Source organism: Phalacrocorax carbo, chromosome 1 (genome assembly GCF_963921805.1).
Source record: "Phalacrocorax carbo chromosome 1, bPhaCar2.1, whole genome shotgun sequence".
NCBI lineage: Eukaryota > Metazoa > Chordata > Aves > Suliformes > Phalacrocoracidae > Phalacrocorax > Phalacrocorax carbo.
Genome location: NC_087513.1, coordinates 1,473,709 through 1,500,048, shown reverse-complemented (window position 1 = coordinate 1,500,048; position 26,340 = coordinate 1,473,709). Strand labels below are relative to the sequence as shown.

Below are 26,340 nucleotides of genomic sequence, written 5' to 3'. Positions count from 1 at the left end.
GCACATAAACAGAATTAAAAAACATAAAAAAAATAGAAAGCTTTGGGTTTTGAAAGGACAGCAGAGCATCACAATAGTTCAATACTCCAAGGTTTTCCTGAAAATTCATACGACAAACTAGCTTTTTACCCCAGCTTTGACATTTAAGGATTTCTCCACCATTATTCCTCTGTGCTGCTCCTCTGCTCTCCAGCGGTACGAACAGCCGAAGCAGCCGTCACCAGACTCGCCAAAACAACCGCAGCAAACCACGCTGTTAATTTTGGTTTGGGTTTTTTTTTTTGAGAGAGCCAGAAGTTGGTATAATTAGCCTGAATTATAGCAGCCGATTCTCTGCACAACCTAAAGGAACCATTAAGCAAGACGAGAGTTAGCCACGCTCGCCGCCGTAAACCCACATATTGCGTCATCACGATTACTCGGAAAACTCAAGCACTTTGGTACGCGCCGAGCGCCGCGCTCCAGCGGCATCTGTACTGACGAGCCGAAATATTACAGGAAAAAACATTCAGGAAACGAATCTGAGGGAACTAACAGGTTTTTGCTTTTCAGAGAAAAAAAAAAAGAAAGAAGCAGACAGGAGCGGGTTGGTGAGGCTAAAGGCTCACAAAAGATGCTCTCAGGAGCTGGTACGGTCACCCCGAGCGCCAGGGCACTAAACATTTTACATAACGCTGCGCGGCCAAACAGGGCAGGAATGAATGCGGCGAACGTGTACCCACGGGCACACACAGCCTCGCTTCCCAAGGAAGCCTATTTCAATTATAATGGTTGCCACGGTTACTTTAATTCCATCATCGCTCCAAGTAGTCTCACAACTCCGACTCCACACCACTAATCAGGAATCTTGCATAACATTAGCACTGAATAACCCAATTTAAACCAACTTAAAAGCCTGGATTATTGCAGAGGATGTTGATGCAAAAAAGGAGGAAAAAAAAAAAGGGGGAAAAAAAACCCATAACAAAACTGTTTTGTTCAGGGAACCACTTTTTCTCTTATCTGTTTCCAGCAAGCGCTCGTCACCCTTATCCACATGGAAGCTGTGGATGAGCCCAGGCCAGAGAAAACCAAAATTAAATACTATTTTATTAGTCTAACACAGTCCCCTCCATTTTCTTATAAGTGAGAAATAAAGAAAGCGCAATGACATCGTATGAAGTCAAAGGTGCGGAGATAATTACTCCTGGTTATTGGGAGAACAAGACAAGAAGGCAATCTGGGAGCATCAAACACGGTAAGTTTGGCACAAGAGTCGAGCTGCAGGAAGAGGCTGTAACTTCTAAGCTACTTCTTCAACCATGGCTGACAAAGTTGCGTGGAAAATATTCCTGTAATTTAAACACAGATGAAATCACAGAATCCCAGACTGGTGGGGGCTGGCAGGGACCCCCGGAGCTCACCCTGTCCCACCACCTGCTGGAGCAGGCACCCCCAGAGCAGGGGCACAGGGCCGCGTCCAGGCGGGGGGTGAATGTCTCCAGGGAAGGGACCCCACAGCCTCTCTGGGCAGCCTGTGCCCCTGCTCTGGCACCCGCACAGCAAAGGGGTTTGGCCTCATGTTCAGGGGGAGCTTCCCGTGTTCCAGCTTGTGCCCGTTGCCCCTTGGCCTGGCGTTGGGCACCGCTGAAAAGAGCCCGGCCCCATCCTCCTGACACCCACCCTTCAGATATTTATAGGCATTGATGAGATCCCCCCTCAGCCTTCTCTTCTCCAGGCTGAACAAGCCCAGGTCTCTCAGCCTTTCCTCCCCAGGGAGATGCTCCAGCCCCTGATCCCCTTGGCAGCTCTGCGCTGGCCTTGCTCCAGCAGTTCCCTGCCCTTCTTGAACTGGGGGGCCCAGAACTGGACGCAGCCCCCAGATGTGGCCTCACTGGGGCAGAGCAGAGGGGGAGGAGAACCTCCCTCGCCCTGCTGGCCACACTCCTTTTCATGCCCCCCAGGGCACCGCTGGCCCCCTTGGCCCCAAGGGCCCGGTGCTGGCTCAGGGTCACCTCGCTGCCCCCCAGCACCCCCAGGGCCTCTCAGCAGAGCCGCTCTCCAGCAGGTCCCCCCCAGCCTGTGCTGGTGCGGGGGGTTGTTCCTCCCCAGGGGCAGGACCTGGCACTTGCTCTTGTTGAATCCCATGAGGTTCCCCTGGGCCCAGCTCTCCAGCCTGGCCAGGGCTCGCTGGATGCCAGCACAGCCTTCCAGCATAATGAGTAAATCTGACCTTAGCCTAGACAAAGAAACTCCCTGAAAGCTATTCTAGTCTTCCATTTGTGCTTCAGGTCTATAAAATTAGGCAAGGAGTACCAACCTAGCGAGTCCAGAGGAATAGATGAACACTACACTCTTCCACCTGTAGCCCTTCAGCAATGCAAACAAGCAGCTCGGTGCAGGACAAGTTACATACTCAGCACACGAGGATGTAACAGGCAAAAGAAATCTCCTCCCACCGAACCAAGCCAGTCTGGGTCCTCTCTGCAGGAATTTTGAAAGTAGGACTCCTTGAGACTGAGGCTTTCCACAGGCACCCATCAGGTGGTCAGTTACCAGGACAGTAAAGCCAAATATAATTTTTCTCAGTATTAAAATACAAATTATTTTCTTCTTAATTAGTTTTTTTTCTCCTTCATAACCTCTGCTCTCCAGAATTTCTCCTGGACCTACAGTACCACTGTCTGTGCGGACACCTTCCTAGGTACAACAGGATGAAGCTCCATTTCTTCCTCTGGGAAAGAGTAGAAGAGGTTACATTTCTTCTTCCCAACCTCAAACATCCAAACCCCAGCATTTTTTCCCAAAGGCAAAACAAGAAGCAGCAAAATCTGACCTTTAGTGGTATCAGCTTTGGTGATCTACCCTGCAGACTGTTTTCTGTGAAGTCGTGTACGATCCTGCATTAGCTTTATAAGGGGCAGCAGAAACAGAAGTTTTTCCACTGTTTGCGATATGCCAGTAGAGATAAAGTAGATAGAGAAGCCGTATACACCATCCTCAGCTCCTGAAAAATTACCAGCACAGTCCTAACTGATCTAAGCCTGGGAACCCTCCAAGATACAGTTTGTGCCGCGCTCTCAAGGCACTCCTCTGACTTATCTCCTGCACGGCGAACGATGGAGGCTTTCAAAAAGCTCGGCTACTTCACAGCGTCCCACTAAACCCCATTTTCTACAACGTCTTCCAACTGATGTGGCTGGGGGTGAACCACGGGGACCAAAAACTGCGTAAATGACTGAACAAAATACCTTACGGTTTGATAAACGAAGCACAGAGGTGAGGCCCGTAAGAGCTCGCAAAGCAACGTGGTGCCTTCGGTTCAGAAACCTCAAAGGAGAAATTAAAAAGCATTTCTAGAATATGTGGATACCACTGATTTGGTGGGAGTTGCGAACACCAGCAGCACCGGGGCCGCTACCCAGTAAAGCAGGGCTCCGCTCCGGCAAGGAGATACAACAGTAGTTCAATACACTTCCCCCTCCCACAATTCTCATATCGAAGCCTAATTTGTTCTGCTTGTATTGCGCTCATCTATGCATTATTTAAATGCATCACAAAATACCAGACTACCCCTGATTTTTGTTGTCCGATTCAGCACTTCTTCCACTATTTATCTTGTTGCTTGGTTATTCTCCTCTCCAGAGTTGTTTTTTTCCCCCCCCCAACCAGCTAAAATTCACGCTTATGTTCGGAAATAGTGATTATGGCAGGAAAGCTAAGGTGGTAACAAAACCACCCCTCTGACTCGTCTATTTAAGCTTGAAATAAGATTTTCCGTGTAAGACTGTAGATATGGCAGCAATACTTAACAGCAGCGTTTAAAAGACTGGAGTCTAAAATACCTTCATTCTGAGCTGCAGCTCTCCTGCCATCAGTCTCAGCGGCAGCAGGTTAGATCTCAACATCCATCAGAGCACAAGAAATAGATCACAGCGGTACGAATAAAGCAGAAGCAGAGGAAATGGCTAATATTTGTGCAGAGCTCTGGCATGCTGTTAGTGCTCTGTTACTTGATAGCTAGGAATCTTTTATTTCTGGCCACGTACAAAATCACTTCTAGCTCTAACAGGTAAGTTATAATGACTTTTATTATTTGCTCTAAACACAGAAAAAAAAGAAACCTGTTTGGAAGGATGCAAGATTTAGGATACTGAAATAAAGTTGCTGCTTTGTGACCAGAAAGAGTTGCCTGTTCGGCCTTCAGAGGAGCCCTGAGCCCAGATCACAAGTTCTGGGTAAGGAAAATAGGTGAATAAAAGCTGAGAGAGGAAACAGGGAAAGAAGCAGTATTAGCCGACGCTCTGGTCCCTGGGAGCTGCGTTCTGACAGGAACACCGCAGCGCTGCGGGTACTCCCACCAAACCCGGATACCAACCGCCCCGTCCACCCACTCCCTTCCACGCCGAGACCTCCAGCCTCCATCTCCCTCCCTTTTACGCTCCTGTATCAGAAAAAGGATGAAAACGGGTTAGCGGAGTGCAGCAGCAGGGCGAGCTGCGCGCTAACGCAGCTTCCAGCCGCCCCCGCGACAAGGGGCACCAGCATACCGCCGCCCCGCCACCGCCAGGCTTCGTCGGCATCCAGCGACGAAGGACCTGAAGAAGGATAAACGGCGGCTTTGCAGATGATTACAGCAACCTCCTTCCAAGCACGAAGGCAATGCGGAAGGCGTGGTTCCAAGGAAGCCGTTTCTGCGCTAACAAACGCCTGGTGGGGGGCCGGCTTCGAGGACGGCACCAAGGCTTCGCCTGCCAGCGGGGAAGAGAACAGAGGCTGTGAAAAGGTGTGAGAATACAGGTAAGTCCTTGGGGGAGCGGAGGTGAGAACCTGCGCACGGTTACAGAGAGATGCTGCATAAGCCATCAGGAAAACAACTTTTTGCGGCAGTATTCTGGAAAGATAGGGGTGGAACAAGATGGTATTTGTCAAAAATCAGGTAAGGACAGAGTAACTGAGAGCTAACAGGAAAGCCTGGGCTGGCTTTTATGCTCTCGGACGCTCTTCCCTTCGGAAGGACGGGTGAAACCTGGACGCAGACTGGCAGGGAGAAGAGCCGGAGTGCGCTCAGGCAACGCCTTTGCAGCCTCTGCTACCAAAAGAGCCATTTCCACTGACGTTAAAGGAACTGAGAAGTTAAGTTCGACTACCAAGGTCAAATAAGAGTATTAACTCTGTCCTTCTTGAAGACAAGTAATTATTTTCCTCCTGCCTCTTTCAAAATGCTGAGGACCAAACTAGGCTCACCCTAAAGCTCCAAAAATTAGCCCTCCTACTTTTTCCTACAAAAGAAAAAAAATCTTAAAATTACACATCAAAAAAATAACGTGACACATTAAAAGACGACAAACCCCCAATGAACACTTGCTTCTTGACACCTTCGCTACCCTTCAGATCTAAAGAATTAATCAGCTTTTAACGTGTACAGAAATAACAAAACACGGGATTTGACACCAACTACCATAAGGTCTGGAGATTTACTTCATTTTCAGGCCAGCGTGACTCAAAAGATCATCCATTTCTAACAGGTTTGCAGGCTGGAGGATGGGCTGGAGACCAGATTTAACTTCACGAAGAGACAGCATTGCCTTACAGACGGAACAAACACACGCCCAAAGCCAGACGCCAGCAAAGCTTACCTCTCTGTGGTTGCCTTCCCCTCTCCCGGCTGGGTTAAAGCACGGCAGCATGACGTATCGCTACCGTACGTAAGAGCAGTCTAGCAGAAGACTAATTCTCCAAACTCTTACAGCAAGTGTCGTAAGTCCTGTGAAATTCTCACCTCCTCAGCACACCCAACACATGGCAAAAGCAAGCATCCACCTTGTAGCAGACAGGGCACAAAATAAAGCTGCACTTCCCCAGCTATATCCACTTGCAGCTTCTCAGTAAGTTTGCCTGAACCTGCCAAGTGGCTTATCACAGTCCAAAAAATAAATTATACAAAAATAATACGTACACTGAAATATTACTCCTCACCCTCTGGCCTTTACTCCGGTTTGTCACCTTTACAACCCACCACCAAAGCAGCCAAGGGAAAGTGAACAAAGTGAGCCAGCAGTGCCCGGGTGGCCAAGGAGGCCACCAGCCCCCGGGCTTGTGTCAGCACTGGGGTGGCCAGCAGGAGCCGGGCAGGGATGGGGCCCCTGTGCTGGGCCCTGGGGAGGCCCCACCTCGAATGCTGGGCTCAGGTTTGGGCCCCTCGGGACAAGAAGGGCCTTGAGGGGCTGGAGCGTGTCCAGAGAAGGGCAGCGGGGCTGGGGCAGGGTCTGGAGCACAAGTGTGCTGGGGGGCAGCTGAGGGGGCTGGGGGGGTTTAGCCTGGAGAAGAGGGGGCTGAGGGGAGCCCTTCTTGCTCTCTGCAGCTGCCTGAGAGGGGCTGGAGTGAGGGGGGGGTCGGTCTCTGCTCCCAAGTCACCAGTGATGGGACGAGAGGGAACGGCCCCAAGCTGCGTCAGGGGAGGTTTAGGTTGGAGATGAGGGAAAATGTCTTCCCTGCCAGAGGGGTCAGGGATTGGCACAGGCTGCCCAGAGAGGTGGGGGAGTCACCGTCCCTGGGGGGGTTCAAACACCGTGTAGACGTGGCACTTGGGGACACGGTTTAGGAGGCCTGGGCGTGTTGGGTTGGCGGTTGGACTTGGTGATCCCAGAGGTCTTTTCCAAACTTTATGATTCTATAAATGAAGGGAGCACACAAACACCTTCATTTCTATCACATCTTTCATCACGGGAAGCCAAGTATCAGCCTCAACATACTTGCTAAAAGCACATATAAGTAATACTACCTTACACCCCTGAATCAAATATTCAGGAGAATCTACTTTTTACATTACTTGAAAACAAAAAGGAGTTTATTATCAATTTTTGTAGTCCCTCACACTGACGGCAGATAGCAAGACTGAAGTGGGATCCCGTGCCAGCAAAGAGGAGAAAAACTACAGCAGTTTAGTATTACAGAAAGCCACTTGGATTAACGCCTAACTGCTTGATGTGAACTGCTGGACATTATGGCAGTAATCTCTCATCCCAGGCCTTAAGACTGTTTTGGTTTTGTTTTTTTTAAATAAATATTTAAAAATCCACATCAAACACATGTCAGCGCATTTGGCAAACAATAAAAATGACCTTAGCCGATACCAAAAAGGATCCAAGCAGATTTCCCCACCTCCATAAACACTGAAGTCATGGAGAGAACCCCAAATCTGAGTCAGCAAGCTTTTGGGTAGCTGGAAGGAAAGCTTGCTGGGAACAGATACCAGCATGAACTGCAGTAAGCTGTTTTCCTAAATTGGTCCTTGAGTCATTTTTATGGGAACAGTCCATTCCCTGGTTTTTCCTCACATAACCTCAGGATTAAACGTCGATCGCTTTACCTCATCTCTGCGAAGTAAATAACAAGCAAAGCTTCCTAACTGTCAGACGAAGGCATGTTCATACTTATTCTATTTTTAAATACTTGCTTTTGGAATAAAATTTGAGACCGAGTGGTTCAGCAGTTCTGGGTAGCTGATTTGTCAACCGACTTTTCTTTCTGACACTCATGAAAAATGTAACTGGGTCCTATTTAAGGCTCTGTCATAAGAAAAAAAATACCTGGAGTTCCAAAATTGCCACCCTTGCAATTTAAAGTAAGTTGGCACGTTGCAGCGTTTGAACATTTCAGACAGCAAAATGCTAAAAATGCTATTAGAAGAATATTAAGGCTGGAAAGCTGACCAAAAATAAAGAATCCCAGAAGCGAGGTTGCTCGGTCAGCCTGAAGTCACGCACGCCGCAAGAAGGCACGCACACACTATGGCTTTCAGAAGAACCTGTCTCCATCAGCAGACAGAACACGGTTTCGGGGCTGCACTTTGCTGATGCTCTGCTTCCCCTGTTGGGAAGCTGCAAAGCACACAGAGAGGGAGGCAGGAGACTTCAAGAAGAACAAGGGGTTTTGGTGAGGCTGTTAAATGCTGCCCCACGTAATTAAATTCTTTATTTTTCTTTGCCGAAGTTGCTATAGGCAAGTCTGCGCAGGCAGGTGCAGACAGACTGGAGCTCAAGCTGGATGGACAGCAGCCAGCGCTGGTCCAGAAGCTGCAGAGCGGCAGCGCTGGCTCAGGCGCAGCGCTGTGCTGATGCATCCCGAAGAGAACAAGACATTAAGTGACTCATATCTGACCAATTCGGCATGTGCAGAGCAAACACGGGTCTGCCTGCATCTGTTTAGGCACGTCTTCGGCAAATGTAGGCAAGACACGCTCTGTAAACTTTTCATATCTGGCCATCATCTTACTCACCGCAAGTACTGGCTGCAGTGTCGGGCGCCACAGGACACTGAGGGTATAAAGCTACTGGAGAGTGTCCAGAGGAGGCCACGGGGCTGGGGAAGGGTTTAGAGGGGAAACCGTACGAGGAGCGGCTGGAGTCCCTGGGTTTGTTCAGCTGGAGCAGAGGAGGCCAAGGGCAGCCTCATGGCGCTCTGCAGCTCCCTCCCAAGGGCAGGAGGAGGGGCAGGGCTGGTCTCTGCTCTCTGGTGATCAACGCCAGGGCCTGAGGGAATGGCAGGGAGATGTGCCAGGGGAGGGTTAGGCTGGGCATTAGGAGACGGTTCTTCCCCCAGAGGGTGGTGGAGCCCTGGCACAGGCTCCCCAGGGAGGCATCACGGCACCAGCCTGGCGATATTCCAGAAGCACTTGGCCAAGGCCCTCAGAGCCCTGGTGTGAATTTGGGGTGTCCTGTGCAGGGACAGGAGTTGGACTCGATGGTCCTTGTGGGTCCCTTCCAACTCAGGGCATTCTGTGATTCTATGATCCCCTCCAAGGTCTGGATCACAAGCCATGAGAAGTGCTGAGCACTCCCAGCTCCGACTTAAGTCAGTGGGAACTACGCCTCAGTAATAGAGTGCTATTTAACAACGACTCGGGACACCTCGGGAACGAGGTGAGACCATCTCCATTTCATAGCAGAAACCCCAAACACATTGGCAAGTGGTCTTAATTTCAGTGCATCGACACCCCAGCTACAAACCCGAGATGAAGGGGCGCCATCTTGCAAAAGCAGGAAAATACCTTACAACACATTCCAGGGCCACAGTAGAGCTTTTTGAGGGTGCAGCGGAAGGTTAGTTCTAGGCTCTCACCCATCCTCACTTATTCTAGAGCACCCCAACGTTACATCTGCAGGAAGGCCTTTCATCTCAGACATAAAAAGAACACAAGCGTGACCGTGTCATTCGATTCTCAGAGAAGTCCCTGCAAATGTCAGTCACCTCGGGGAACTGTTCTGCTGGGCACAGAGTCTTCTGGAAAGCCACACGAAAGCCTCTGCTCTCTTTAACAACCATTTCATTTCAGAAGTCCGTGCATAGTTCTACTATAATAAAAATAAAAAATATTTCAATACATGTTTATGTAATTATACATGTATTTTCCAGTAACAATACGGTCATAAATTAAAAATTAGTTAGAGGTTCTCTCTACAGCACAAACCATATGAAAGCTCATGCTCAGGGAGAAGCATCGTAAATCAGGACACCAATTTAACCAGCTTCACGTACACTTTTGCAGAATAAGAAGTAACAACTTCTGATAGAACCCATCTCAGTATTCCTAATCCTATGATTTGTATTTCAGAGTAAGCACAGATTAGATGAGCTGCACCTCCAAAAAATAAGGAGTTTCCAAGTTTCGTTAGGAAGCCAACAACAAGTTCATCAACAGCTCTGTCTGCAAGGCTGAGTTCCTGCTCTACGAACAGCTGCACCATTTTTTGACACGAAAAATGCCAAGCCAACATACTTAGATAACATTGGCCTTCCCAAAATATAAGTAGAAGCAAAGAAAACCCCCGTTTTCTAAAGGTATTCAGTACACGGCTGGCGGGCGCAAGCACAACAGCAGTTTACTGCTTCAAGGCCTTAAGCAGGGAAATGGTCAGTTGAGAGTGATCTCAAAAAAACCAAATTATTTTCTTAAACCTTTGACCTCAAAGCTCCCTGAAGAACCACCATTATTTCATATTCCTCAGCCCTATTTTCTCACTTACTGACTTCTCCCATTTCAGAGTTTGGGTTTAGCTTAAAGCCCAGAAAGTCTTCCCTTAATCCAGTGCACGTGCACTGAACTTAGGTGTTCAGAATCGACTTCGTTTCTCTCTGCAGCAACCTGTGAGTGGGCTCTAGGATCACAGAATGCCCTGAGCTGGAAGGGACCCACAAGGATCATCGAGTCCAGCTCCTGTCCCTGCACAGGACACCCCAAATTCACACCAGGTCTTGATAGAAAGACCCTGGACTGACATCGGTAGCCATTCGTTAAGAAAGGAAGAAATTAACTTAATTATGGCGTCTCTAGACTGAAATTGAGGCATTTCAGTGGGATTTTTTTTTTTGCTACAAATGCCTTTAACCACAGACCTGAGCGTAGAGGATTTTGAGCGAGAAATATTTAAAGCTTCTTTTATCCTTAATTCACCCTTTTCCTCCTAGTCTGTGGGTTGCTCATTTGAAGCCCTAGAACCTAGCAGTTTTGTTGGGATGTAAGGCAAGCAGCCTCCGGTATTTTTATTTAGAAGCTGGACCTTATTTCTCGAGCTGTCTCTCTTCCATTCATCATTTAGATTTTGTAACTTGCCCACAGCTCATCTCTCTATACAGGAATTTAACAGGGCATCAGCCGTCATACTTCAGGGACAAGGTTTCCTTCACGTGACTGAGGTTCTACTCACAGATCTCTGGCTTGAATCTGAAAAATTGAAGGTGAAAATAAGTGCCAAAGAAGAAAATTAGGTGGATGGTTTTCATATCCTACCGCTGCAGTTGCTCTATACAACATTTGGAGCGATTCTGTTCTTTCTGTCTTTTGAATTCTTCAATTTAACCAACGCTGCAGGTCGCTCGGTCATACGGAGAAATCTGCCTATTCCATCTGAGCTACCTGGCGCGTTTCTGTTCAGCTTTACCTCCACCTCTTCCTTGCGCAAGTTAAATCATCACATTGTTTTACAATTCACTAGACAGAGTTAAAAAAGAAAACCTGAAAGGTCAAAAATGGCTCCGAACGTCGTAATTGCTTTACCTTGCTCATCTTTCAAGCGTCAAATCAGGGCCAAAGCTAAGACTAAGCTTTTAATTGCTTGTAAATTCAAATACCAGGTTTCTGTCCCTCCAGGAAAGACACAAAGATCATTATGTGTTTCAACGTTTTTTTACTTGAGAAAGCAACAGAGGTGCGGTGCCGCAGCTTCATGGCAAACGGCAAGTTTGCCATTCACAGTGGCAAGGTTTGAGGTACCCTGAACCGCACGCCAGCTTCTCATTTCCACATCATTATGTTTTACAGCCCACCACCTACTCACGTTCACAGCCATTACTTTTCTTTTTAATCACTTTTTCCCCTAACCTTCTTTTATCTTCCCTTCCGTTCCAGAGCCTCCATGCCAAAGGTTGACGTATTGATCTTTGTACACGGTTCCACGCAGTCGCACGCAGGCACCTTCTCAAATTAAACCGCCCGCAATCACAGGGAGATAGGCCCACGAGTATTATATGTAATAAAAGAATATGGCCTCCAATGATAACATTTTACTAAACAGCATTCAAACCACACTCATTACGAGCGGCACTTGGGAATTCGGCCTTGGGGGAAACATTTATTACCTAGCGTAAGTGATCGCTAGGGGTTCGAACGAGAGAATAGAAAAAGCCAACGCAGAAGCATGTACGAAACGGAGCGCACGCACGCCGGAAAAAAAATCCCTCTGCCCCACAGAATGACGCGGGAACGTCACAAGGAATTTACACACGTCTACAAGGGAAAAGCTACACTTCCATCGCAGGCAATGAAATCTGCTGGGAGTCAAGGTCAGAATCGTCATTTAGACAAGCCACATGAGAGTCATTTATAGTCTTAGCAGAATAAAACCTCCCATCGCAGCTCACCAGTCAGGTGATGTGCCAGTCTAGCGAGCACCAGGCATTTATTCTGAGGTAATCCCTTCACCAAGGAGTTTTACAGTGAGGAGCACTAGGAAGGTTATGCTCAAGCGGCGACATGACACAAGGATGTGCACCTCGTTACTGTACACCTCCACGCCTTGCTTTTTTCTGCTTTGCCCACGGACAAAAGCCACGGCTTTCTACGGCCACAGGCACTGCAGAGGCGGCGGAGCTCTGGAAAAGCAAGCTGTGGCTCTGCTCTAGCCCACTAAATGAATCAACAGCACCGACAAACCAGCAAATCAATCCCTTCCAAGTCCAAACCCTCTGTTTTAACGATGCTAAGGAGCAAAAGAACACAGCTTGAAATTCAAGGAGTGAGCTGTGCTTTCTGTACCGAGCGGTGGGGACTAAAGAAAAATAACCTTTCGTTTGGTAAATTGGTATATGCTTAATACAAAAACTTTGCAGCTACACAATTGCTGTCGTTTAAACTTCCCAGTATGGTGTACAAGCATTTACTAAGCTTTACTTGCCAAGTAGTTAAGAATCATTAAACCAAGAAGTGAATCTGTTTAAGTATACGTTCTTTTCTCAGCTAAAGAGGGGCACAGAGCTGTTGTGACAAGGCTAAGATCACCCAGCTAATCGGGTTTGGGGTCTTAATTACAGCCCCTGACAGACTCCCACCCCTTGCACACAACATTTCCAGAAGTTCTGTGACTTTCAGTCACTTCTCTAGGAATACCCTAAGAAATAACACCAAACATAAGCGGCCACCCCTGCCCCGAAGCCACTGAGCGATTGTCTAATCATCAAAACACCATTACACGTCCAAATCTAAACCCATAAACAACTCATGTGACTCAGGGCCTTGACTCACATCCACGGATAAGTTTAGCCCGGGACACCTGAAGCTGTTACTCAGCCCCACGGCTCACCCTGCTCCGGGAGCGGGGACGGCAGAACAAACCACGCATCTCCTGAGTCACCCGCGGCAGCTGCAGCCGGCACCCCGGCACGTTGGCATGCCGGCGGCTGCTGCCGGAGAGGCCTTCCCATCCCTCCCGCAGCCACCGACCTGCTGGTGCCGCTTCTCCCGCGCCATCCCCAGCCCTTCCTTAACCTCACGTTGGGGGGAATCACGCTGATGGAAAACTGACCCAGTTCAGTGAGGAATTTTACCCCCTCATCTTGGAGCCGTGTGAGAACCTGGCGGGAGGGGAAGGGGAGAGGGTCTGGACCCGCAGTCAGAGGCAGGAGGAGATGTGGACCACCCCCGGAGCTCGGCCCATCAGCCGACGCCTCAGACACAGGCCAAAGACCCGCTCACCAGCCCTTCTCAGAGGCAGTGAGCTCTGAAGCAGCGCCAGACAAGCAGGGGTCGGCTAAATCTACCTGCGTAGGTGCACGTAAAGGTCACAGCCACATCCACGAGTCAGAGTCAGCTGTAAAAGTCAAGTCCAATGTCACCTCAGAAATGAGGTCTTCTAGCTATCTCTTGAGAGTGCGGATCTACAGCAAGAATCCGAAGAGAACAAAAACGTGATTACAGAGATCTTCACCTAGATCTGACAGGAACCACCTCTGCAGGTGTCATGAAGACAAGCTCGGCGCACTTGACTTTGGCCTCTGGCTTTGTAGGAGCGCCATCATTTCTTGTACAAGCAGGTGTGCAAGGCTGCAGAAACAGAACTACACATCTGCTGGAAAATTACAGCAAAACCAAGCAACCATCTAAATAAAAATACAACCCTGCAAGGTTGTTAATACTTGCAAGTCTGGGCATGTGCACTCTGTCCCCACTCTGTCAAGGTAAAATATTCATTAACCCATCTAAAGACAGGCAGGCATAAGTAAAATAATAAGCCAACATAAAAGTAGTTTTATGATGAGAGCGGTATTAGAGGAAAGAAGAGTCACAGCTAATTACTGGGAACTTGTGTCAAAACTAGGAAATAATATTTATTTCACACATTACTTAACCCATGTTAAAATTTCAAGGAAAGGGGAAAAAAAGCCCAGAAAACCCAGTACTTTCTATATATAGAATCATAGAATCATTAAGGTTGGGAAAGACCTCTGGGATCATCAGGTCCAACCCAACACCCCCAGGCCTCCTAAACCGTGTCCCCAAGTGCCACGTCTGCACGGTGTTTGAACCCCGCCAGGGACGGTGACTCCCCCACCTCTCTGGGCAGCCTGTGCCAGGGCCTGACCCCTCTGGCAGGGAAGACATTTTCCCTCATCTCCAACCTAAACCTCCCCTGACGCAGCCTGAGGCCGTTCCCTCTCGTCCCATCACTGGTGACTTGGGAGCAGAGACCGACCCCCCCCCTCACTCCAGCCCCTCTCAGGCAGCTGCAGAGAGCGAGAAGGGCTCCCCTCAGCCTCCCCTTCTCCAGGCTAAACCCCCCCAGCCCCCTCAGCCGCCCCCCAGCACACTTGTGCTCCAGACCCTGCCCCAGCCCCGCTGCCCTTCTCTGGACACGCTCCAGCCCCTCCAGGCCCTTCTTGTCCCGAGGGGCCCAACCCTGAGCCCAGCATTCGAGGTGGGGCCTCCCCAGGGCCGAGCACAGGGGCCCCATCCCTGCCCGGCCCCTGCTGGCCACACCAGTGCTGACACAAGCCCGGGGGCTGGTGGCCTCCTTGGCCACCCGGGCACTGCTGGCTCATGCCCAGCCGGCTGTCAGCCAGCACCCCCAGGGCCTTCTCCGCCGGGCACTTCCCAGCCCCTCTGCCCCAGGCCTGGGGCGCTGCCTGGGGTTGGTGTGACCCAAGGGCAGGACCCGGCCCTGGGCCTTGTTAAACCTCACACAACTGGCCTCGGCCCATGGATCCAGCCTGCCCAGGTCCCTCTGCAGAGCCTTCCTGCCCTCCAGCAGATCGACACTCCCGCCCAGCTTGGTGTCACCTGCAAACTCACCGAGGGTGCACTCGATCCCCTCACCCAGATCATGGATAAAGACATTAAACAAGGCTGGCCCCAACACTGAGCCCTGGGGAGCCCCGCTCGTGCCCGGCCGCCAACTGGGTTTAGCTCCGATCACCCCAACTCTCTGGGCTCGGCCACCAGCCAGGTTTTACCCAGCGAAGAGTCCACCCGGCCAAGCCATGAGCCGCCAGCTTCTCTAGGAGGGTGCTGGGGGAGACGGTGTCAAAAATATATAAATCACTCAAGAAAATCAGAATTTTTTTGCCCAGGAAACACTGTAAGAAATACAGTTTACTTGGTTTGACTACAAATTTGGTATGGTCCTGCTTAGGTATTTTAAATAGTCTTTTCCTTCAAGTACTAAAGCAAAGTTCTATTGGATTTGACTAAAAGATTTATCTGCTTCTTTTAGACTTATTTTTGTACCAAACCTTATTTCGACAGATGCTTCGGCTCTGCGTGCCCAATCTTTCAGTCACAGGATTGGGAACAATTTTACGGCTACCAAATCTGGTGTTTTATTTTAATAACATGACTTCCTAAGAAACGGCGGAAAGGACTCTGGATTTGTAAATCTGGTAAATGAAATGCCTAACAACCTCTCAAGTCTCTGGAACGCATGCACTGAAGTCACTGGAAAGCAACAGTGCAGGAGGGGGGAAAAGGAAGCGAAGGAACAGTACGTACTCCCAGATACCCTCCATCAACACATCTCGCTTCCTCTAGCAACCAGACAGATTGTCAGCTCCTAAACAAACTCATCACCCAAAGCAAAGGGAGCCAGCTGGGGAGCTTTGCTGCTCCGTAAGCTTGCTGGCTCTTCCTCCCGCATCCAGGTTTCTCCTGAAAGCCTGGCACCCTTTGCTCCTCTCTCACAAGGCACCCTCTGCCACTTCGAGGAGCATCCAGGGAGAGCGATGCAGATCCTGTCAAGCTGTTTCCGATGACGACCCCATCGCCCACCATCAAGACTCCCCTTCCCTCCTGCACTTAGCGGTGCAAACGTGTCCTCTAACACTGTGCTCCTCTGGCCAGGGGAGAGCTGGGCATCAGGAGCGGGGTGCAAGGAGACGCCCTTTCCGTGGTTTAACAAGAAAAAGAGAGGGATAAGGGAGGAGTGTAAGAAGTATGAAGCACACTTGAGGAGAAATATGGATACCCTGAGGGTCTCTAAAAATAGAGAGATTGGATTAGGCTATCAAAAGGAGACAGCTCCAGACACCGGGGACGGAAGTCACAATCTTAGTGGAGAAATGTCCTTTACAGAGGAACTGAACCCCCCGCAGCAGGGATTTCTAGGGGATGAAGGAGCACTTGATCCAGACTCTCTTCATGGGCAGACCTTGCCTTACAGGGATGTGCTCCTTCCCACAGAGTCCCTAGGAGAGACTCCGATTTCAGGGAAGCCACATAGGAGATCATGGTCATGGAGACAAAATCCCTCAGCCTGGGCCTTCTGAAGGGAGAGGAACACCAGAGCAACAGTGAAAGAGGGTGGAAGTCCGTAAATTAAGTCTTCACCCCACAGTTTCACGAGTGGGGATGTTCCCCTTATGGCAGGGACGCTTCTTCCCCTACATTCCCCAAAAGGTTCTTGCATCACAGATGAGAACTCCTTCTCCTGAGATATCCAAAGGGCCTTCCCGTTGGTGCCAGACACCAACGACTTGGGTTGCTCCTAACCCAGCAATCCCCGGGGAGAATGTGCACGTCCCTACAACCACATGGAGGGACGTATGGCTGTACCTATACGAGGGTACACGTATCCCCCCGCTACAGGGAGCAGCTATGTCCGTGGGCGCATCGCCTGAGGAGCTTGGATACGCATGAATCTGTCTACGTGAGCTGGGCAGGGAGGGGACTTAGGCGCATCTACAGGTGGATGTTGGCACGCACATCATCTGCATACGCAAAGGCACGGGGATGCCCATACATGAGGCACGCGGGGCTGCCTGTGTGTCTCTCAACGCAGTAGTGTCTGCAAGGACATCTACGTCTGCACAGCTGGGCGCGGGCAGATGTGCAACGCCTGCACACGTGGCATACGGGTGCCTACGCACACAAAGGTGCTTCTCTGCACCCATATGTGGGCATCCGAGGAGAACAGGAGTGCCTTTGTGCGTATATACCCATCTCCATCAGTGTTTCTGCAGCTACAGATGTGTGTATGCGTACATCGTAGTGACGGAATCATAGAATCACAGAACGGTTTGGGTTGGGAGGGACCTTTAGAGGCCACCTCATCCAACCCCCTGCAGTGAGCAGGGACATCTTCAACCAGATCAGGTCGCTCAGAGCCCCGTCCTGCCTGGCCTGGAATGTTTCCAGGGATGGGGCATCGACCACCCCTCTGGGCAGCCTGGGCCAGGGTTTCGCCACCCTCATTGCAAAAAAGTATCTTCGTTATATCCAGTCTGAATCTCCCCTCTTTTAGTTTAAAAACATCACCCCTTGTCCTATCGCAACAGTCCCTGCTAAAAAGTCTGTCCCCATCCTTCCTACAGCCCCCCTTTAAGCACTGGAAGGCTGCAATAAGGTCTCCCCACAGCCTTCTCTCCCCCAGGCTGAACAACCCCAGCTCTCCCAGCCCGGCCTCACAGCAGAGGGGCTCCAGCCCTCAGATCATTTTGTGGCCTCCTCTGGAGGGAACATAGAATAATTAAGGTTAGAAAAGACCTCTAGGATCATCAAGGCCAACCACCAACCCAACACCCCCAGGCCTCCTAAACCATGGCCCCAAGTGCCACGTCTACACCGTATTTGAACCCCCCCAGGGACGGTGACTCCCCCACCTCTCTGGGCAGCCTGTGCCAGGGCCTGACCCCTCTGGCAGGGAAGACATTTCCCCTTATCTCCAACCTAAACCTCCCCTGACGCAGCTTGAGGCCGTTCCCTCTCGTCCCATCACTGGTGACTTGGGAGCAGAGACCAGCCCCCCCCCCCTCACTCCAGCCCCTCTCAGGCAGCTGCAGAGAGCGAGAAGGGCTCCCCTCAGCCTCCCCTTCTCCAGGCTAAACCCCCCCAGCCCCCTCAGCCGCCCCCCAGCACACTTGTGCTCCATCAAATCGGTACGTGTGCACGCACCTGCGTGCATCCCTGCAGATACCTCACCGCGTAAGTGTGCGGGTGTACTTCCCCTGCACGGGAAGGCATGTGTCACACATGCATACAGCCACAGCACACAGGCAGGTGCACACGCATCTATACACGTGTTTGTACACATGCCAGTACACATCCTGCGCGCGCGCGCACCCACCTCTGTATCCGCACGCGCGGGTTCGTATCGCACCAGCGGATGCATAGCTACGCCTGTGCGCTCACGCCCAAGCACACCAGCAGTTGCAGACGCACGTATAACCAGCTATGGGCACTCCTGTACGCCCATACATACCTCGGGGGTACGCAGGCCTAAACAACATATGCGTCCAGAGGCCCAGCACATGTAGCACACCTGTGGGGCAGCGGCGCGCTCGGCACGTGCTCGCAGAACAGGCACGATTCGAGGGGACAGGGGACATAGCACCCACACCCAACGCACGCTGGACAGGCAGACTGCGGTCCGTGTGTTCCCAGCGTACGCCCGGATGGGCAAGTGCCAGATGCGGGGTACCCCTAAGGACCGGGCACCCAGTGCACACCCACCCCTGGATGCGTGCGAGCGTGCACCCAGCGGTACACCCAGAGGCACACACGCACCCAGCGTGAACACCGGGTACGTCCGATTGTCCCTCCCACGCTAACGGGACGGGCACCTCGCTGTACGTTTTTATCTGGTGCCTATCTGTTATTCCCAAGCGAGGAGATAACCCCAGGGATGTGAACCCGACGTGAACCCACGCACACCCGGGCGCTCACGTACCTGGCACACGCTTTTCCCGCAAACACCCCCACGCCCGGGTGTGCAGGGACACAGCGTACACACACCCGGCGTGTACCCACGCTCCTCGATGGATGCGAGTGTGTAAGCACGCACGTCCCCGACAAGGCAGGCGCATCTCCAGGCAGACACACAGCTGACACGGACCACCCCAGGGCAGGATCACGTCGGTCACACGCATCCGTGGGTACATCCACGCTGTTTTTGTGTACCCCACACTCACTCACAGGGTGGAGACACATAGGGGGGAACCAGGGGTCACCCCTGAGGATGGGGCACCCCGTGCAGACCCACCCCTGGGTGTGCATCCCCAGAGGAACGTGAGCCCGAAATGTAGCCACGGCCACGGGAGCACTTCCATGACCACAGGAACACCTCCAACAGACCCCACAGCCACGGGGGCAGTCCCACGGACACGGGAGCACCCCTCCACGGCCCCCACGGACACGGGAGCACCCCCCCACGGCCCCCACGGACACGGGAGCACCCCCCCACGGCCCCCACGGACACGGGAGCACCGGGGACCTCCACGCAGGGCCGGTCCCTGCCGGGAGGGAGGTACGGCCGTGTCCCCGAGCACCAGGAGGGTTTCCCCGTCCCTGGTAGGGTGTGCGCCGGTGGGGGCGCGGGGTCCCCACGCTCGGGGGGGGGGGGGGGGGGGGGGCGTGGGTGCTCTCCCCCCGTGTCTGCGTCCCTATCGCCCCCGCCCCGTTACCTTCTTGACGGTGCGCGGCGCCTCGGTGACGGTGCCGTCGGGGCTGACGAGCGCCTCGGCCGCGCCGCCGCCGTCGCCGCCGTCGCGGTGCCGGTGCTGGGGGTGGTGAGGGTCGCTCCGCTTCATGGCCGAAGCCTGAGGTACCTTGGCGGCGCCCGGAGGCAGCCCGGCGGCGGCGGACAGCCCGGGGCAACCGCTCAGCGGAGGCCGCTCGCCACCGGAGGAGGAGGACGCCGGGGCCGCCTCACGCTCGGCAGCCGGCAGCGGGCAGGGAGCCGCCGCCGCCACACTGTGCCCGGGAGGGTGAGCGGTCACCGGCTCACACGGCGGCCCCGCCGCTTTATCCATGGGGCCGCTCAGCTCCTTCAGCTCCACGGCAGGGGCTGCCACCTGCACCGACATCGCCGCCGCCGCCTCGGCTCCCTCAGGGACCGCCCGCCCCTCCCGCCGCCGCCGCCGCCGCCGCCGCCGCCGCCGCCGCCGCCGCCGCCTCCTCACGGCCCGCGGGGCACGCCGGGACACGCAGTCCTCCCGCCCGCCGCCCCGCCGGGACTACAACTCCCGGCACCCCCCGCGTCTCACCGCCCCGCCTCCCGCCTCCCCGCGGCGCGGGGCATCATGGGAAATGTAGTCCGGGCCGGGGGCTGTGTGTGGCGGCGCCGCCGTCCCGCCGCTGTCGCCCGCGTGAGGCGCGGAATGGCGGCGGCGGGAGGCGCAGCCCCCCCGGGGCCTCCAGCCTCCCCCGTGCCCTTTCGGGGCGGCCGGTGCAGCCCTCGTGGAGGACTTTGGGGGTTTTCGTTTGTTTGTTTTTTTCCCCTACGTGTTAACAGAATTTTCTGTGTTTCAGCCTGTCGTGACACCGGTCACAGGCCTCTGAGCAACACCCCACCCCCCCTCCTCAGCGCAAGGGCTGCTTTCCCGGGCACACGAGCAACACCCTGGAAAATCGAGGAGCCAAGATGTTTCTGGCAAGTCTGAGAGCCCGGAAACTTGCTGTCCTGCCAGGTTCTGCGAGCCCACAGAGCCCCTTTGTAGGTCATTCTTTTTTCAGGGCCCTTCCTACAAACAAAAACCAGTAACGAGGCAAGTTTTTCTAAATCCAGGTTTTCAGGAAAGCTCCTCTTAGGGAAGTAGAACTCAGAAACACCCCTTTGCTTTTCTTTGGTATTATTATCATTATTAGGATTAATGCACCCTCTCTGGGCGCAAGCCAAGGACCGAAGCCCGCGTGTTCGGGGCCATGCAAACACAGAGCGAGCACAACGTTCCCGTCTCGTTCGAGGTCACGGCTGAGACATCAGGCAGCAGGAGGCAAAAAGCCAGTTTCTTGTACCAAAGGGGATGTGATCGGCCAAGCAGGAGGGGTGCGGAGAAGCCTGGAAAAGGGAGAGGCATGAAATACTGCAACCTTGAGTGGAGTTTCAGGATCCTTCAGAAATGCCAGAGGTTTCTGATCTCCTTCTATGGCAGGGTGACCCACCTAGTGGTTATGGGGAAGGCTGTGGATATCTCTGCCTGGGCTTTACTTGACACCGTCTCCCCCAGCACCCTCCTAGAGAAGCTGGTGGCTCATGGCTTGGCCGGGTGGACTCTTCGCTGGGTAAAACCCGGCTGGTGGCCGAGCCCAGAGAGTTGGGGTGATCGGAGCTAAATCCAGTTGGCGGCCGGGCACGAGCGGGGCTCCCCAGGGCTCAGTGTTGGGGCCAGCCTTGTTTAATGTCTTTATCCATGATCTGGGTGAGGGGATCGAGTGCGCCCTCGGTGAGTTTGCAGGTGACACCAAGCTGGGCGGGAGTGTCGATCTGCTGGAGGGCAGGAAGGCTCTGCAGAGGGACCTGGGCAGGCTGGATCCATGGGCCGAGGCCAGTTGGGTGAGGTTTAACAAGGCCCAGTGCCGGGTCCTGCCCTTGGGTCACCCCAACCCCAGGCAGCGCCCCAGGCCTGGGGCAGAGGGGCTGGGAAGTGCCCGGCGGAGAAGGCCCTGGGGGTGCTGGCTGACAGCCGGCTGGGCATGAGCCAGCAGTGCCCGGGTGGCCAAGGAGGCCACCAGCCCCCGGGCTTGTGTCAGCACTGGTGTGGCCAGCAGGAGCCGGGCAGGGATGGGGCCCCTGTGCTCGGCCCTGGGGAGGCCCCACCTCGAGTGCTGGGCTCAGGTTTGGGCCCCTCGGGACAAGAAGGGCCTGGAGGGGCTGGAGCGTGTCCAGAGAAGGGCAGCGGGGCTGGGGCAGGGTCTGGAGCACAAGTGTGCTGGGGGGTGGCTGAGGGGGCTGGGGGGGTTTAGCCTGGAGAAGAGGGGGCTGAGGGGAGCCCTTCTCGCTCTCTGCAGCTGCCTGAGAGGGGCTGGAGTGAGGGGGGGGTCGGTCTCTGCTCCCAAGTCACCAGTGATGGGATGAGAGGGAACGGCCTCAAGCTGTGTCAGGGGAGGTTTAGGTTGGAGATGAGGGAAAATGTCTTCCCTGCCAGAGCGGTCAGGCCCTGGCACAGGCTGCCCAGAGAGGTGGGGGAGTCACCGTCCCTGGGGGGGTTCAAACACCGTGTAGACGTGGCACTTGAGGACACAGTTTAGGAGGCCTGGGGGTGTTGGGCTGCCGGTTGGACTTGATGATCCCAGAGGTCTTTTCCAAACTTAATGATTCTATGATTTTAATGTAGAAACACACAGGACAAAACAATTGGCAAGATCATGATGACCGGGAGAGTTTGTGATTCCCAAGTGAATGCCCACAGCCCAGTACCTTCAAGTTACTCGCACGCCCTGGGGAAGCTCAGCTGCGAGACGAGGCACAGTGGGAAGAGAGAAGGAACCCCCAGAAAACCCCCCAAAAATCAGGAGGCAGAGGAACAATCGAGGGAGAGGGGCAGCAAAACCTGAGAACCTGAAGGAGTATTTTACATTTGGAGCGGAAGAACCTGGTCAGCAGCTGATGACACGCAGCGTTGGTAAAAAACTCACTGGGGACAGGAGGAAAAACGCTTTCATTATATGCAAGGGCAGCAGCTGGACTGGAAAATGCCTAAGACGGAGGCGAGGAGAGAAAGGTCTGCAAAGCATTTAATGGGCTCCGAAGGCAAAGCTGTACCAGAGGCAGCGAAGAGGATGACGGGAGGAATGTGTGAGGGGGTTTGAAGTTAAAGGAAAAGAAGCGCATTGCTTTGTGTGTGAAAAGTACCGGGGAGAAGTCCCGACTTCATTGAACTAAAGCTATTTCCTTACTGAAGTGAAATCGGGATCTGCGTGCGGGTTTCACAGCGCGTTTCTGCCTCGCCCTAGGATCAGAAAGCTCAGTCTCAGGGCAGATTTCAGTCTCAGAAGGGGCCTTTGAAAACAAAACTCTTTGAAAGCTGCTGTGGGAGGGATTTGAAGTCATAGCTGATGAATATCCCTCCCCTTCGATATACACTGCATTTCTTGCAGCCGTAAGGCAAGAGCAGGCTTCGTGCAAAGCCCCAGCTCCCACGGCACCACAGTTCTGCTGCAGAGTGGGGCTTGTGGCACCGATGCCCGGGGCAGAAATCCTCCAGATGTTATTGTCTCCCGGTGCCGCAGAATAAACACCAGGTTGTTTTTCACACACCTGACCTGGGGGAATCAGCTGCCCAGGCAAAATCTGGATCTCGAGTTCGGTCCTTCGTGCTACCTGCGCCCCAGCTGTGCGTCACCCACCCGGCTCAGCGTATGATGTTCACCACGCTTGCCCCGCTCACTTAAAGAGTGTGGTCCTTGAATGGGGTTACTGACAGGGATGGCCTTTTCCTGGCGGGGGGAACCGTTGTACGCTAATCTCAGCGCGCCCGAATGCCCTGGTGCCAGTTGGACGCGCCTCCGTCACGTCGGGGCACAAACCACCGCTTGCCTGCCGAGCAAATAGCTGACATCGCAGCTTGCCAGAGATCCAGCAAACCATCCACACAGCCGGAGCAAGGCTGTACTTGACGATTTTTCTGGGAAAAAACCGACGGATATCAGGGAGGATTGAGCGCTTTGAACAATTGGGGCTCTGTGAGAGCAGCGCCAGCAGTGCCTACGAGAGAGGTTCGGGCTGGCTCCTTCCCCATGCTGCACGTCCCGGAGACAGCACAAGGGATGGGAGACGGGCAGCGAGGGACGGGATACGGGCAGCGAGGCAGGGCTGCCTGCGCCTGCAAGGAGATATTGGAAACCTTCAGAGAAAGCAGCCTTGGGAAGGCGAGAGTCTCTTGAGAGCCATGGCTGTGTGTAGATCCACAGGGGAGATAGCCTGGTTTCTCGCACCAACCATCACCACAAACAATAAAATTAAGCCAGAAGAGGAATAAAATAGCTGCGGTGTCTCCTTACTGCTGTAAGGGCAGGCTCAGCTCTGCTCTGCACCCTGTTTCGCCCGCGCCTGACCTGCTGGCATGGAAATACCACTTTCCTGACAGGCTGGGGTCGGGCACGCCGGGCGCGGTGGAACCAAGCTGGGCCCGGTGCAGCTCGCATCGCCCACGGCGCTGCCGGCCAGGGCCTGGCGTGCACGATCCTGCTTTGAAGGGACGCAGCGGTGGGGAGCAGAGGCAGGGCACAGGCAGGTGGGAACCAGCACATGCAGAGCCCCAAACGGAGTGTCTTGTAGCACAAAGGTGAGGGAAGAGTGAGATTAGACACCGACAGCAGACATTTCGTAGTTGTCGCAGACACCTTGCAGAAACAAAGAAAACGTGGGTTTTTCTCCACCAAAACAGCTGGAAAATTGAGCGTGGCTGAGCTGTTTGGCTCGTGAATTGCTATATTGCCCTGAAATCCCTCCAGGGAAGGGCTGGCGGTGCCGGGGAGGAGACCGGGCCGGTTACCAGGTCAGCAGAGCCCTCACTAACCACTTTCACGTCTGGATTTGCCAGTTCCTGTGATGTTCAGTCCTAAAAGCGGCGCTGGAAGAAGCACAGAATGGGGGAGCTTCATGCTACAAAGGCTGAGCCTGCCAGAGGTGATTAAAAGAGGGGGAAAAAAAGAGATTTATATGGAAGTTTTTCAATTCTCTGAAACTAATACTCTACTGCAAGCCGACAGACAGAGTCATCATCGTGCAGAGATATATACAATCCCAAATGAGAAGTCGATACTGCCCTATAATATTAGCTCTTCTAATTGTACCTCTTGTACCGCAGATACGAATTTAAGATGATTCAGCCTGTCCCCACCTAATGGCATTTGAAGATTTGATATGAGCAATCTGATTTTACTGCAGTTATTGATTTGTTCTGGCAACAGCCCCATGACCAACCCGCGCTATCGTCGTTTTTGTTCATTTAATTACGGCAAAAGCGACCAGATGGCCAGATAGCACCGACGTTTGTCCCCGGGGGCGCGTGGTTTCAATGTATTCAGAGCAAATATTATCCAGTTTCCTCAAAACCTCGCCCAGATGGAACGCTCACGGGGACGTGCGACCCTCCGCGCCTCCCAAAACGGCTTAAAACGCTGAAGAGCGGGACGGGGCGGACGCACACACATGTGTGGAATTCCTCTCCCCACACACGATCTTTGCAGTCTTTACCTGCGAGTTGACTATTGTGCCAGGCTGGGGGGATGCCTGACAGACGGACATATGCATAGGCATGTAATATACGAGACCCGTTTCCTTAGGAAATCGGCTTAAAATAATAACTGGAAGATATTAAAGCTGTTTCACAATGGGAGGGCAGGCGGGGGGAAGAGGAAAGGCTCTTTGCTCCTTTGTCATGTAAAGCGGAGCCTGAAATCTGCTCCTCACCAAAAGGGAAAAGAATAATAAATAAGAGGACGGTATTTGCGTGTGACCGTTGGAGCTCTTCCCTTTCTTCCCTGCGGATACTCGATGCGCAGCTGGGGAAATTAATTGGGTTTTGCCAGCCTGGGAGCTGACGTCTGGGTCACCAGAGGGAGGAGTTTTGTCCCTCGGGTCCTTAAAACTTCCCCGATGCTGAAGGAGTCGGAGGGAGAAGATGCTCTTGGGGGAGAGGTTGAGCAGAAGCGTCGCAAAGGCCAACACGAGAGTGCCAAGGATGGAGGGGACGTTGGTCCAGCCTCGTCCCTGACCCCTAATAAAACTGCATCTCCTCCATCAGAGCTGGCTCGGCCACCCCCGGGGGTCTCCGGTCCCACGTCGTGCATGTGAGCGCCGCTGCAGGCAACCGCCCGGCTTTCGCCGCTCACATTAGTGGTTTCCTGGCTGTGGTTTCCCCGCCAGTGGCATCGGGCGGGGAAAACCCACGGTGGCAGTGGCGGCTGGCAGCCTCGGCGCTGCCCCAGCGTCCTGGAGGAAAATCCCCTGGAGCCGAAACGACGGGAGAGGCAAAGCAAAGGCACCTCCCCGCTTTCTTAATTCTTCTTACTCCTGCAAAACCTGACCCCGAGCAGCGTCCGAACACCACGAGCTCCCACGGTGGCAAGCGGGGCCGCCGCTCACTTTTGGCTGGGGACGCTCAGTGCTCCCGGCCCGGTGCCGGGGCAGGATGCTCCGAAACGCAGCCGGTGGGAGAAGTTGCGCCGAATTTGTCCCGTGACAGGCATTTCATCCCTTTTATCCAGGACCTTTTAATCATAACCCAGTTTAAACGATGATTTTTTGACAGTTGCTTTGCATTTTTCCCACTAGAGCAAAGAGCCGGTTCCATCTTCGGAGCCCCTTGCAAGGAAGATGCAGCATTTCCCAGGAAAAAATGGTTTTTTCTTCCTAAAAAAAACAGCTTCTTTGTCCCCATGTGCCAAATCCAGGGGGCTTTTTTTGTTGCCTGGGGGAAAACGCAGGGGATGTGGTGCGATTGGGATGTCTCCTCTCATTTCCAAAACTAAATATTTTAGCTTTTTGTTTCAAAACAGCGTATCATGAAGGAACAGCTGCTTCAATCCATTTTTCTTCGAAAAACAAGAAGCCCACAAAAATAAAATTTGGTAGTTACAGATGAAAAAAAAGC

At 53.1% G+C, this 26,340-nt stretch overlaps 1 protein-coding gene across 1 annotated transcript in view; it reads right to left on the bottom strand.

The window, feature by feature from the left end:
• AHCYL2 (adenosylhomocysteinase like 2) overlaps positions 1-19,900 on the bottom strand; it is a 116,179-nt gene extending 96,279 nt beyond the window's left edge. Inside the window, exon 1 of the mRNA XM_064441625.1 lies at positions 19,426-19,900. Coding sequence (XP_064297695.1) covers positions 19,426-19,827 — 402 coding nt within the window. The 5' untranslated portion in view covers positions 19,828-19,900. The remainder of the gene's footprint in view (positions 1-19,425) is intronic.
• Positions 19,901-26,340: the final 6,440 nt, after the last annotated feature.